The following is a 15,075-nucleotide window of genomic DNA, read 5'->3' on the forward strand; positions in this document are numbered from 1 at the left end:
ATTTAAGTCCCAATTCCCTATAGAATTAATTCTGAATCCTTTGACATTAAGAGGTATGAAAAAGAATAGTATTGAGACTTTGGTTTTTTTTTAAATGTTTGAATAACGTTGAGAAAAAGTTGGCATTTCCCTCTTTTCTCTTGGCTGTGCTTTACACAGATAGTGAACACCAGACAGCTTCCAACATATCTACAGACTGAGCTAACTTAAAAAATATGTATGTTTGTATGAAACAAGGCAAAGAAACACTCTTTAAGCCACACTTTTTTAGATGGATCTGCCATCTTAGGCAAGGGCTGTGGCAATACAAAATCAATAAAAATTTCCCACACCCCCAATTCCCACATGGTGCCTGCAGCCATATGCATGTTACTCATGGTGCGAACCTTTGGCAGGAGCCCCAATTGGGGGACAGGTACACCTGGAAGTGGGGGAAAAAAGGGCAGTTCAAGAGGATCCCCAACCTGCGCAGCATTGAAACCTGGCTTCTGGGGTCGCAGCATCATGTAGTTTTGGCTGAGCAGCACCTTCACATAGGGGCTGCCGAGCCAAACTTCAGTGGTGCTACCATCGATATACCGTTCACTCAAGAGATTTGTGCATGCCCTCTAATTGGTAGCTACTGCTCTAAAACGTTCTGTGGCACATGGCGAGGAGAATGGCTTCGGCAGTGCGCCTCTGTGGAGGCAATGAAGACATGGAGAACTTGACGTGTGTCTTCATTCCAGTGCTTTCTTGGACATGATGTTGTTGAATGAGGGCCTGATCTGTGCCTGAGTGATATATTTAAAATAGAGAGAGAAAAACTCTGGTGCTCCAGCTGCTTTAACAGGTTATACACTGGACTTACAAGTTACATGCACTCTGATTAGGTGGATCATAATGATTTTCCCATTGGAAAGTGATGTGTGCTACAGCATAAAAGGAGGCGTTTGTTGTATCAGGGCATCCCTAATATACAAAAGCCTTATGGAGGGAAGAATCCATGCACTACACTTTATGAAACTTCATAGAAAACTATAATGTATGTTTCTACTGAGAAACATTGTACAGTGGGAAGCATGTATTACTTGGCTGGAACATACATACCATCTCTCCATAGATTCTAAGGCAGAGGTCCCCAAAATGTGGGGTGCGCCCCCCTGGGAGGGTGTGTGGCAAGACCTTCGGTGGGGAGGCAGCGGGTCTGGGCCAGCCCCCATGGTGGGGGGGGAGGGAGCACCACCCAGCTCCTCTCTGCCCTGAGCTCTGCTCTGGCCCCGCCCCCAGCCATTGCCTCGGCTCCCGTCCCCATGCCTGGCCCCATCTCCAGCCTCAGCACAGCTCTGCACGTGGCTTGGGGCCTAGCTGTGGCTTCACTCCTGCCTGGGACCAAGGTTGGAAGCAGGAAGGGGCGGGGGCCAGGTGCGAAACTGCACCTTGCTGCAGGCCCAGCTACTGGCTCCCATCACAGCCTGGTTGCGACTCCACTCCCGCCCCAGGCCGCAGCTCAGTCCCCAGCCCCATCCCTGCAGCCCCAGCCTTGGCCCCCTTACTTCTGTCTAGGTCACCCCCTCTCCAGCCTCTCCCAGCTCCAGGAGGGGACTGGGGGGGCTCGGCCCTCAAAAGTTTGGGGATTTCTGTTCTAAGGCCAGAAGGGACCATTGTGATCATCTAGTCTCACCTCCTATATAGCACCGGACGTTGAACTTTCCCAAAATAATTCCTGGAGCATACCATTTGCCTGCTTCATTTCTATTTGTTCACTGCTAATAGCCTACTTTTTTCTTCTTTTTAAAATAATAGTTTCTAAACATTGAAAGTTTCCATTGGAGAGAATAGGACTATGCATTTAACACTGCAATAAATAAAACTCACAACTAGGCAAAGTAACGTGTTACTACCGGATGGTTTTAGCAGATCCAATATACACTATATTGTGATTTTTTTAAAATTAAATTTATTCTTGGAATTTTTGAAGTAATTTAATATAAGTGAATTAAAGTGAGCAAATGCCCTTGATTTGATTTGGTGCGAATTAACCTAAGGAAGACAGTAATCCGATTTGTTTTGGTTGGCAATATGCTGTAATGAGAACATGCCTAACCACCCACCAATTCAAGGAACAGCAGCCAATATGAGTCAGATCAGAGGACTCATTTACTTATTACCGGCATTTATTTAAATAAATCAAGGGTGATGAAATGTGAAATTAATGTTATGTTGATGGATTCCAAATGCAACCTGAACAAAGCATGTTAACCTCCTGAAAAGTGCAGGAAACAAAATGCGTTTTTAGGAAAACACATTTAGTGACCAAACTTGAGCCAAGTCTGGCTATTTTCTTCATTCATGTTTGAAAATACAAAGCATCCTTGGTTGAAGCAATAAACAATTAACTTGTGTAACCTATATCAATGGGTATGGTAGTTTTGATGTGTTTTGTTTATGAATATAATACATACATAATCCTAGGTTTAATATTTTATTTCAATGCCATTGTATGTTATGCAGAATAAATTCTGTAATGTTACATCCACTGTGACATCAAATAAAATGTGAACTAGTTTGCATAGGTTAATATTTTGGGCAGCATGAATGTTGCTCTAGTCCACCCAGGTTTAAAGATTCACAGTGCAGAGGAAAAACAGGAATTAAAGCATTTCTACTAAAATATATTTTAATAGCTGGTGTTAACTTTTTGCATAACAAAAGCCAAATTATGTTGATACATCATATGATCCAGTAATAATCCCCATCCTTTGAAAAAAACAAGTGTTTCCTTCATAACCGTATACTCCCAAAAAACATACAGTTTTGCAAAGTAACTAGAACTCTACACACTTTTAAGCAAATATAAGCTAAATTGTGCAGCGGTTCATTTTTGCTTTTTATATCACACTGCAAAAACCAACATCTGAGAGAGTTTCCACACCATGCTAATCAACGTTAATACAGTCAGTGCTGCTTTCTGATGGTTTAGCAACTTGTAATATTGAACTAGATATGATTGTAATGCTACAGTATATAACTTATTTTCCTCCTAAAATAAAAAAAATGTTTCAACAGCAATCGGATTACAACTTAGATACAATATGCAAACGCTATATATCAGACACAAAAGCATATGAAATTCATTTGAATATACTGTAGTGGTGCAGGCAATTAAAGAAAGAAATATAGCTCCACATTTTCTTTCAGAGGGGTGATGAGATTTGAGGTGTGGTTTCTATGGTATAAAGATTGGAGAATGATTGCTAAAGCACCGTAGAATGTTTTATCCTTTTAACTCACCAGCAGTTTGCTCTTGCCAGCACAAAGCACTAGAGTGTATGTAGTTGTATGTAGATCTATGTTTAGAAAGCATCTTTAGCTTGTTTCTGTGTGGTATTTAAATATTTACTAACTACATCTTATACCATATTTCATACAGAATGTTATTCAAAATAGTTCAAATTGAGCAGATTTTATTCTTTATATCACATTCTGCCCAACACTTCTGTGTTTCTGGTTGTTTTATAAGGAAAGGTGATGTACCATCACTGTACAATAAAAACTAAAATTAACTTCTTGGCCAAGCACTAGAGGCCTTCCAAGTCCCCAGGGAACTTTTAGGAAGGACACACATATCAAGAAGACAATCCATTAAAGTGATTCACTGTCGAGCCCTAACCTTGCTTAACTGGTGTGTGGTAGTCACTGTGGTCACGAGAAGCGCATTTCAATATTAAATACGAATATGCTATAATGGAACTTTACAACTGTAGTATTCATAATCGTAGCTTTGTTTAGAAAAAGGCTAAATGGGGATGTATGTATAATGAACAGCAAGATGCCCTGTATTAGTATCTTATATACTGTATTATATTTATACTTGTGTTCTTGAAGAATAATAGCACATTACAGTGCCCTTATTTTTCTAACACTTGAATGGGGATGAGTGAACTCCAAGCTGAATTATGGAATTCTGAGATGATTGTGTCCAGAATTTACTTATTTCCCTCCCCAGTCAGATGCTGTTCACGTGTGCAATGAACGAAGTAAGGGTGATACACTGTGGTAAAATAAAAGAATTAGGTTTTATCTTCCTTGCTTGTCAGACAATTTAAAGGTGGAAAAAGCGGTATCTGGCATTTACTTCTCCCAACACTCCACAGTATATCAGCAGGGCTTCACAAACTCCTTGTAAGAATTGTACTTACAAATTGTGGTGGTTGAACTGAGGATCTATGGATTACAAGTTGTAGCTCTCATAAAACATTTTGATATCCAGGCCCTAATCACTTTGTATATTGGGTACCACCGCTAACAACAGTGCTCTATAATTAGAATTCATTTTCCCAGATATCAAAAACCAGAAAACCATTCCAAATGAACAAAAATTACTAAAAGCATGCATTACAAAAAATTTACTACGCAAATGAATCATTTTAAACTGAGCACATTAATTATGCTGATATACCATTCTCAAGAGAAACAGGATTCACATACTCTTTTGTTTTCTTGGCCGTTTTTTATTTTGAAAATTGCTTTAGGTGCTTTGCCAGGCTATAGGATATTCAGATTCATAAAGGTAGTTTTGTTTCCATTGTTTAGCATATCATAGTCTTCTAACCTGATAAAATGTTTATTTCCTGATTTAGCTTGTTACCATATATAGTGTTAGATATCCCTCTCCCAAGCTGAGAAGAATGCTAGTGTGGTTATGGGTTTGTCTGTCTGTTTTCAAAGACACTAAAAATGGCAACTTGATGCTATATATATGTGCTCCCTCTGTTTCTTCTGATTCATATCTCTTTAGCATACTGACAACTTATTTTTGCCATTGTCAGCACTTCGGAGCTAGTACAAGACCACAGCAGCAAATGATATCCAGTTCTGCCTCAGACATCATCAGAAAAATTTTCCAACCATTATAAATTGTAATTCTTCCCCCTGTTACTGATGGCTGGTGATGATGACTGATACAGACATAGACGGCTTTTCAGATCACATTTAGGCTGAGCTTAAAGTGTCCGGAATTTAAATGAAGCTGTTTGACTTGCCAAGCTAGCAAATTTGACATGGAAGACACCAATAAAGAATAAGGGCCTGTTGCTGCAGCTGCTCCATGTACAAAACTCCCAAGGCTTCTGCAGAATTTTAAAACCACAGTGTAGTTATAACAGATATGCCTAATATGGAAGATGAAGGTTTCACATTTACAGAGCCATTTTTCTTGCTTCTAACCACTCTCTGAAGTTAATTTCTGCTGGGGAGCTTCACCCATGAAATTCTTTGTCTGACAAGAAAATACACTTGTCCCACTTACTTTTCAATATTTATGGTCTACTCTTTTTTTAAAAAAAACACAATCCTAGAAATGTACTTTTCTTTGTCTTGCAGCATGGGATTTTCTCCCTTACTAACAATACAATGGAAGTGAAGGAGCTTGCTGCCTTTTAACTGTGTGCAAAGCAGAATTGGCAGGTGTCTTGCACTGGTGGGTTGCTTTTAACATAATGAATACTTAACTGCCTTCCTTCATTATTGTTAAATGAAATAATGCAGGCAGGCTGACTTTTTGAAATCAGAAATAGAAAATTCTCTATAAATACAGCATAAATTTAATTCAATTTTTAAAAACTAAAACATACAGGAAGGCCAGTGCAGCTTCAAAACTCTGGATGGCTACTAAACAGCTACCATCTTTAATTCACATCTGAGTACAGAAAAAAAATTGTTCCTTAAACGCACACACATACACATGCACCAACTCGCCCATGACACTTTACAGGATTTTGTGCTCCCTCTGACTTAGGACCTGATCCTGTAAGAGAACGGCAAGGGAGGAATACTGTATCCACACAGAGCTCAATGAGCAGGATCAGGGCCACGTGATATTGCGACTAGCTGTTGTGCCCCAATGATTAGAATCACACCTGGATCCTTCAGTCTTGACCACAAGCCAATGGACAACAGAAATAAAATACCTGGCAGTTTGTGGGTAACAAAATGATCAGGCCTGTAATGTTTATACTGTTTCCTACTAATGGCTTAGCTGATCCAAAGTTGAAAGAGAATATACTCACTTTAGTTTTCCTTTTTCATCTTACTTTGAATGGAGTTTAAGGTGGAAGAGAAGTATTAGAAAGCCAAAACGGAATCTTTTGCGTAAACAATTTGGGACAATAAAATTTCCATTTTTGGTACTGAATCCTGGAATCAAAGTACTTTTTTATGCAGGAATAAAGAACTTGGTTGGATCTAAAGATCAATCTTAGGAGCTAAAACATAGTCTATAGCTTTCCTTTTGCTGACTGCCTCATAATATTCACCAGCTTTTCCTCTTTTTGGTTTTGGGGAAGAAGCTGGAATGAGAGTGGTAGGATTTTTGTTTGTTTAGTTTTTGCTTTGGTGGAAGCTATGAGAAAAAAATAAACTCAATAGCAGTCAATGATGTTTGTCCTTCTTTAATCATTCGGTGAACATATAACCCATTTTTGGACAACCAACTGATGTCACAACTAGAGCCAGTGTTTTGGAAGGAACTTAAGCAATAGGCCATTGAACTGTAACATATCATAAAATCAGAGCTCCTCTCAACTTTTCTACACAGGTGCAGGACTCCCTTGCAGCAGGGGTGGGTACATGTCAGTTTTATCACCAAAGCAGACATTAAGCAAGTCACTTGTGGGAAGAATGAAGGCTGCAGCTATAAGCTTCATGAGGCCACATAGTATATAGCCCTAAGACTGGCTATTTACAGCAGGATAGTTAAGGATAAAGGATGTAATGGAAATTGTTTGTACAGTGCTTTGAAGATGGACATTGCTATCTAAATGTTAAGTATTATTTAATGTATGCAGTGTTGCTGTAGCTATGTCAGGCCCAGGATATTAGAGAGACAAGGTGGGTGAGGTAATATCTTTCACTGGACCAGCTTCTGTTTGTCAGAGAGAGAAAACTTTTGAGCTTGAAGAAGATCTCTGTGTAAGCTCAAAAGCTTGTCTCTCTCACCAACAGAAGTTGATCCATTGAAACGTATTACCTCACCCACCTGGTCTCTCAATTATTATTTAAGGGAAACAGAAGAGGTGGCAATTTGGCTCTGCACTCTGAACAGTGCCAGTGGGAAATATGTTGTGGAAAACACAGATTTGCCATGAATCAAGGCACAATCAAAACTGATGGATTGGGAAGCAAGTAAAACTGACAGGAGATAAGGGCACAGTCATGAAGGAGAGCCAGTGTAAGACCCAGGAATGAGTGCGGTTGTGTGGGCAAGTGAGAGTTGGGAACTTTCACTGTCAAGAGACAGACCTTTGTTTCTTGTAAGGCTGCTGGGCAGTAGGATTTTTACCAGCACATTATCTGCTGTTACTTAAAAGGCTGAATTATCCAGTCATCATTTTTACTGGGACATTAAATGCTCTATGTTAAACAGCTTTAAAAATTATTAGAATGTATTACTAAATTGAAAGTATTAGCCTCTTGTGATCTTAAAGTGACATAAGAAAAGAATCCATGTTATGGTTACGTTTAAACGAGAATCTCAGAAAAAGACATTTCTCCTTTATAGCTAAGGGATGGAAACCTTTACATAATAGGCAGCACCGGGCTTTCACATATGTCTTTTGTTCTTACAAAGTATTATTATAAGCAATACTGTTTGGATATGTGTGTCAGATTGTGATTCTTACATCAAATTGTTATATTAGTGATAAAGTAATGAACATAGGGTCTTAAAAGTTTCTTCTGAGTATTTTGTTTCAAAAGGTTAAGTTTTGAGTAAATCAGAATAAAGCTCAAAGGACTAGGGACAAAAATTAGTTAACATACTCAATGTAATTTGCTGGAAGCATTCCTGTTTTCCCAGTTCTCTGAACAGTACCATACATCCAGCCATCATCAATTGGTTGCACATTGATGATATAGTCCCCATCCCTGAAGGAAACTTCATCTTCATCTTGAGCACTGTAGTCATACATAGCTCTGTATGTTCTCTGTTGAAGGAAAAGAAACAGGGCCATGAAGAATCCACCATTGACAGACATTGCTTCTCTGCCTCATACATATACACACAGCACTATCTTTAGTAAGCTGAAATATAGAATTCAAACCCACATGCAGAGAGAGTGCAGTCTATACTATCTAAGAGATATATGCTGAATAGAACTGGATAGACTATTTGTGTCAAATAATTTATTCAGCAAATTCAGTCATGAGACTGATTTTTATGAACATATGCGTTACATGCACCATGCAACCACATTTCGCTCTGGAAATATTCACCATTACTGATGCCTTGTGTATTCACTACCCATAGTTAATTATCCATGCTGCATGACTGGCCATCCAAACCACATGGTACTGTTTCTGTCCTGCTTGGATGATCCCAAACAGGCTGTGTCTTCACTAAGAGAAAACACGTGTTCTTAACTCACGTTAGCTAATTCGACCTGCCACCTCACATGAACATTACAAACCTTTACTACGATTCCACCTCAAGTTAGCTAACATGAGTTAAGAACACACCTTTTTGTTCCTAGTGAAGATAAGATTTCATGATGACTGGGTAAATATTTGTGGTGGGAATGCTCATGTGAGTACATATTTGTACCACTATTCATGTACACGTAAAATGTACATGAGTATTCATGCACAAATACTAAGTATTTGTGATTCTTTTATCTTTTTGTGAGCAAAATTTTGCTCACATGAATGTTTATGGATAGCTGGGTTTACACTTGTTTATACTAAGGTTAAGATTGGGATAAGGGTTGAAGTTATATTTTTAATAGATGGCAAAGGCATCCACAGTCACCAATAGGCTCTTTTTAATGTAAATCCAAATAAATAAAGTGCAAACTAATTTTGTTAACTAAATATCACCGTGCTTCTACTCCTGTGTCAACTACATTCCCTTCCTAAGTTTAATATTTATTTCATATACATATATCGGTACTATTGTCAGCTATCAAAGATTAAAAAGTGGCTTTAGACTCATAGAGAACGGATTCCCACTAAGCCTTGATGGGCAAGATGATTGTTATACTTTAGCTGGAGAATGAACCTTCCCCAAATTTCCCCAAATGCTACTGAAACTGCAGGTTCTGCTAATTTAAAAAAGTCATATGAGTTCTCTACTTTCCTTTTCCTTCCTACCTTCTTGGCAGAAGCCAAGAGCAGCTCAGGAATCACAAATAGTATCCCACTCACCTAAGAGCTCTTTTCCATTTCTCACTATATCCAGCAATGTTAGCTAGATGTTTCTGCTGATATGATCAAAGGTAAAAAAAAACAGTTGATGTTGGCCAGTATGTTGGTTATTGGAGTGAACACCCAATAAGATCTATCAAGGGGATATTGTCAAGCTGTCTGCCTACCAACTCAGGAAGATAACACTAGACTGCTTCATGTTCACATGGTCTAGATAATTAACATTTTTAAAAAATGAAAATTTAAGTTCAGCACAGATGGAAGTCCCACCAGCAGGAAATACCTAAGTGGGTCATATATCATAGACTTACAGTAAGGTGTGTTTCCTTATTCCTGCTTCCATGCTAGAAACAGATTTAATGGTCCTGCACTTCTCCTTTGCCTTCTAAATGGATTATCTGTAGAAGAGCTGTGAATGCCAGAGTAGGGGAGAACACATTGTGCAGCAGAAAACTAATTTATGGGTTAAATACTGGGTAGCAATGTTATACCTTTCTCTGCTAGACTGAAGAGCCCATTATTGAATACTTGCTCCCCACGTAGGTACCTATAGACTGTAATCAAGTCACCTCTTAACCTTCTCTTTGTTAAGCTAAATAGATTGAGCTCTTTGAGTCTTTCACTGTAAGATATGTTTTCTAATCCTTTAATCATTCTTGTGGCTTTCCTCTGAACCCTATCTAATTTATCAATGTCCTTTTTGAAATGTGGGAACCAGAACTGGACACAGTAGTCCAGCAGTGGTCGACACAGTGTCAAATACAGAGTTAAAATAACCTTCCTATTCCTACTCAAGATTCCCTGGTTTATACATGCAAGGATCACATTAGCTCTTTTAGCCACAGCATCACAATGGGAGCTCATGTTCAGCTGATTATCCATAGAATCATAGACCTTAAGGTCAGAAGGGACCATTATGATCATCTAGTCTGATCTCCTGCACAATGCAGGCCACAGAATCTTACCCACCCACTACTGTAACAACCCCCTAACCTATGTCTGAGCTATTGAAGTCCTCAAATTGTGGTTTAAAGACTTCAAGGTGCAGAGAATCCTCCAGCAAGTGACCCATGCCCCATGCTACAGAGGAAGGCGAAAAAACCTCAGGGCCTCTGCCAATCTGCCCTGGAGGAAAATTCCTTCCTGACCCCAAATATGGCGATCAGCTGAACCCTGAGCATGTGGGCAAGACTCACCAGCCAGACACCCAGGAAAGAATTTTCTGTGGTAACTCAGACCATGACCCACAAATCCACCATCCACCATGACCCCCAAATCTTTTTCAGTGACTCTGCTTCCCAGGATAGAGTCCTCCTTTCCTTTAAGTATCGCCTAAATGTTTTGTTCCTAGATGTGTATATTTATATTTAGCTATATTAAAATGCATATTGTTTGCTTGCATCCACTTTACCAAGCAATACAGATTGATCTGAATCAGTGACCTGCCCTCTTCCTCATTTCCCACTCCCCCAATTTCTGTGTCAGCTGCAACCTTTATCTATGATGATTTTATGTTTTTTTCCAGATCACTGTTAAATAGCACAGGGCAAAAGAACGGATCTCTGCGGGACCCCATTGGAAACAGACTTGCTCAATGACAATTCCCTGTTTACAGTTACATTTTGAGACCAATGAATTAGCCAGCTTTTAATCCATTTAACATGTGCCGTGAGCAGAGACCTCATAAAGGAATCAGCCATTTGACATGCATTTTAATTCTTTGGTGTGTGATTCCTTTTAACCAGCTTGATAGCATCACAGTGCTGCAAAGTTGTAAAGACAAGCTGATAACTCCATATTTTTAAAAAATTTATTAGGGCCCCTAATGCTGCTGAGATACCCAAATTTATGGCTTTAAGACCTAATTAGGTGGTAAATGGCTGTCGGGAAAAAAATTCTGTAATAATCCAGTTAGCATTTAGTACCTAATATCACTTCAGAGTGTAGTTTAAATGACTCAAATAAGGGATTTTAAAAATGCATTTAAGTGAATTATTCCTCTAATCAAGAGTAAGTTAAACAGATACTGAAAGCACAGTAGAGCATAAGAAAGGGGTTATGCGGGGGCAGTTGTAAAGTGGGTCAAATTTGACTCCCTTTATCCGGTATCCCATCAAAGGCATGAATCTGCAGTCATTGTATACACAAAACACCCACTGATACCAATGAAAGTTATCTGCATATAAGGGCTGAAGCACAGTTGTAATATTCCCAGTTTACAGGCCAGATGTGGTCTGATACATGTATTCAACCATCAGTTTAAGACTGCTCTCCATTTTGGCCTGTCGTCACCCATGGCAGATACAAAAGTGCTTTGCACATAGAACTATAAAGGAAAACCAACTGGGATTATGGAATTTGCTTTCCAACAACCTTGCAATTACCTTAAGGCTTTGGAATGATCTCAACTGTTTGTAATGATCTCCACTTTTCAAACAGCCAAATGGAGCCTAGCGCTTTCTGATCTGAACCTTGTGAGAATGTTAACAAACCATTCCCATCATGGCTAACTAGCACAGCGGCCCAGCTGTTAGCAATACTGAGAGCCTTAGTGTAGGTGACTTGCCAGCTCCAGCAGTTTTCAGCACCATGACTCCATGCAGCAAATCACTTAAGCACTTGCTTAACTTTAAGCTTGTTAGTAGTTCCATCAGCTTTGCTAGAGTGGGGTCCATGTCAGTTACAGTTGCTCTAAGCAGTTCAAGAGAACATGGTATTGGAAACGCTGGCGGATGGTCAACAATGGAATTCCCATCTTTTGGACCTGTACAATGCTCGTGCAATGGTTGAAGATTTCCTTACAATTTCTAGAGTAGACAGCAGCTACGACGAATGGAGAATGAGAGAAGTGCTGATATAATAAGCACCAAGAAAGTGAAAGTTATGAAATTAAGTTGGGCTGCTTGGCAGGTCACTAATCAGGATTCTAGGGAGCCAGTCACCCAGGGAGCCAGACAGCCCTGGGAGCCTGCCAGGTGGGCTGTCAGATTTCTAGGCTCCCTGGAATCTCCAATTCCCCAATTTCCTGCCTAGCATACAGGCAGGCTGCACAGCTTCCTGAGGTTCCCGTTTCCTCTGCAGCCCTCTAGGTGGGCTGCCTAGGTACCAGTTCGTCTGCCTGGCAGGCAGGCTGCCCAGCTCCCTTGCTAGTTGGCTGCTCAGTTGTCTTGCTGGACAGGCAGCTGGGCAGAACACTGAGGTCTGAAATACCAAAATGTTTCTGCTGGGGGAACATTTTGGTGTTTTTGAAACAAAATATAGCTGTATTTTAGTTCTGTGAAAATGTTTTCGTTTTTAGCATTTTTTTCCTGATTTGGGATGAAAACACTTCTGAAAACTAAATTTTTTTCATGGAACTAAAATTCCATTTTCTGGCCAGCTCTAATCTTTGTTAATAAGTCAACATCCTGCGACTTCAATTAAGGTGAGAGAGCTAACAAAAATACATCCTCTGAAATATCCTGTAGATCTGCCAGAAAAGAAAAGGGAAAACCAAAGCTGACATTTATGATAGTCTTAAGCTAAAAAACAATGGAGCTCTAGTCAGTACCACAATAAGAAATGTTAAAAATGTTAGTAATTTTTAAAAAAATCTTAAGAAATCAAAGAAGCAAACAAATATGCACAAGTCCAATTTTCAGAAATCTTTTGTAAGTCCTCATTGACATCCAATACCATAGCTAGCTATACCAACTAAAAAACAAGGTTCACCTGCAAAAAGCACAAACATGGCCTTGTTAGAACTATAAATTCCCTCCAGCTTTAAATTTCTGTGTGTCTATTTGATCAGACAGATTAAAAACAACAGCAAATGGAAACCTCATTACTTAGTTCATTGTGTGAAAAAGTCCTACCGCAACATTTTCTTCTTTCTAGAGTATATGAATAATGTAGATAATTTCATTGTTCTTTGGAGCACATATCTAAATTCACATCATTCAGTTTTTGAGATAAAAATCTCTTGCTACTTTTCTGCATTACCTAATCCTATGCATATTTTACCTGCAGTTAGGACCATATGAAGCATTTCTTTAATTTGAAAATAAGTACAATATGAGGAATCCAGAAGAATGATTATTTCCCAAGGTTCCCAATTCTGGGATTGCAAAGGTTACCAGCGGATTTATATTTATAAGACATTTACCAGTAGCTAAAGGGGGGTGCACTGAAAAGAATGATTCTTTCAATTCAATACTCACCAAGCCTACTGAATGTGGCTGCGAATGCATCGACCTCATAGATGACATACTGGTCTGGTGCATATATCCATACCCTTGGGACTGACTTTGTTGATATGCTCCAGGAAGCACAGGGGCTGCACATTAAAGACATACAGAAGAATTACTACAAGAGTTAAAACAATATCCTTATTGAGTGTGTGTGTGCAACTTCTCTTAGCGGTTGGTAGCAGCTGTAGATTGCTCTCCCGATTAGAAACCTGCAGCATAAATTGGGATTCATGTTCCAAAAGGTAGGTAACTCTAAATCAGTAGAGAAGAGTTTTAAGTGACAAAACAAGCCTTGTGTAGGTTGAATTCTACATAAACCTAACACAATCAGCAGAGAAATATTCATTAGCATCATGAATAACTGGAAGCACAACAGTGAGTAGGAAGGCTTGAAAGACCTCGAGAAACATGACCAGACATGTGCACCAAAATCAGGGACATCACTAAGGCCAAGTCATTAAACACAGCTACATCGCCCAGGGTGTGAAAAGCACACACCCCTGAGTGACATAGTTAGGCCAACTTGACCCCTGGTGTAGACAGCACTAGGTTGACGGAAGAATTCTTCCATTGACCCAAGCTACCACCTCCCAGGGAGGTGGATTAACTACAGTGATGGGGAAACCGCTCTATCACTGTAGTGACTGTCTACACTGAAGAGCTCCAGCAATGCAGCTGCAGCACTGTAGCTGTGCCTCTGTAGTGGTATAAGTGTAGACACAGAACGCAGAACTTTGATGCTACACTGAGATAGTAGAGAAAAATGATACCATGGGGGCACACGACAGTTTGATTTTTGTTAATGAAAAAAGACAAAACTAAAACTAAGTACTGAAACAAAGTTGAAATATTTTAGTAACACTGCTTAACCAATTTATTTCTAATTATAGTATATTTACCTTCTTTTATAGGCTAAAGACCTAGAAAAACTTATTTCATCTAGGTATATGTGATCGTTTAGCAATGGGTACTGATCTAGGTTCCCTTAGTTTATGCTGACTCCATCAACACCCTGGCCAAGCATAGGGATTAATTAAAATCTGCCAATTTCTTTCTGTCCCTTTCCTTTGTCCTGCTATGTCCATTAGGCTCTGTCCAACATCGCTCTTCCCTCCCACAGATACACACACATTTTTTTGGTAGTGTGATTTTACCAACCACAGGTGACAACACTATACTGTGTTTTATTGATGAAAAGCTGCTGAAAGTTCGAATAAAAACCGTGTGGACCCTTGTGATGATTTGGGAATGTCTAAAATTTATGAATTGTGATGTGAACTCGATCTGTGTCAGGCCACAAACTCCATCTGGTACATTTAGCTTTTTTGCCTTCTCTGTTTCCTGTTTGCCTCCATGTTGGGCTGAAGTCCCTACACAGAGAGATACAGGGCTGACACTAGAGGGTAGTTGACTAAGTACTCAGCTACAGGAACTCTAGAAATTCACTCTAGACTAAAAACTGGTCGCTACCCAGAAGAACTGGTTTACCAGGGGGAGATCACCTTGTCAACAAAGGCGTTTGTGCTTATGTGGAGATGCTGAAAATGGCATCATCTGACACAGAAGAATGAAAGTTTCAAAAGGGATGAAGAAAAGGAGTACTTGTGGCACCTTAGAGTAACAAATTTATTTGAGCATAAGCTTTTGTGAGCTATAGCTCACTTCA

The 15,075-nt window shown here is 39.4% G+C and overlaps 1 protein-coding gene across 11 annotated transcripts in view; it reads right to left on the reverse strand.

Moving 5' to 3' along the window:
- The window catches only part of NEBL (nebulette), a 455,293-nt gene that overhangs the window by 35,694 nt on the left and 404,524 nt on the right, over positions 1-15,075 (reverse strand). For 9 of the 11 annotated variants that reach the window (XM_078851827.1, XM_078851823.1, XM_078851824.1 and 6 more), the window contains 2 exons: positions 13,380-13,495; positions 7,801-7,964 (listed from right to left, as the gene is read on the reverse strand). In XM_078851827.1, coding sequence (XP_078707953.1) covers positions 7,801-7,964; positions 13,380-13,495 — 280 coding nt within the window. The other 2 variants (XM_073334200.2, XM_078851829.1) reach the window with 2 other exon arrangements.

This window comes from Lepidochelys kempii, chromosome 2, assembly GCF_965140285.1.
Source record: "Lepidochelys kempii isolate rLepKem1 chromosome 2, rLepKem1.hap1, whole genome shotgun sequence".
NCBI lineage: Eukaryota > Metazoa > Chordata > Testudines > Cheloniidae > Lepidochelys > Lepidochelys kempii.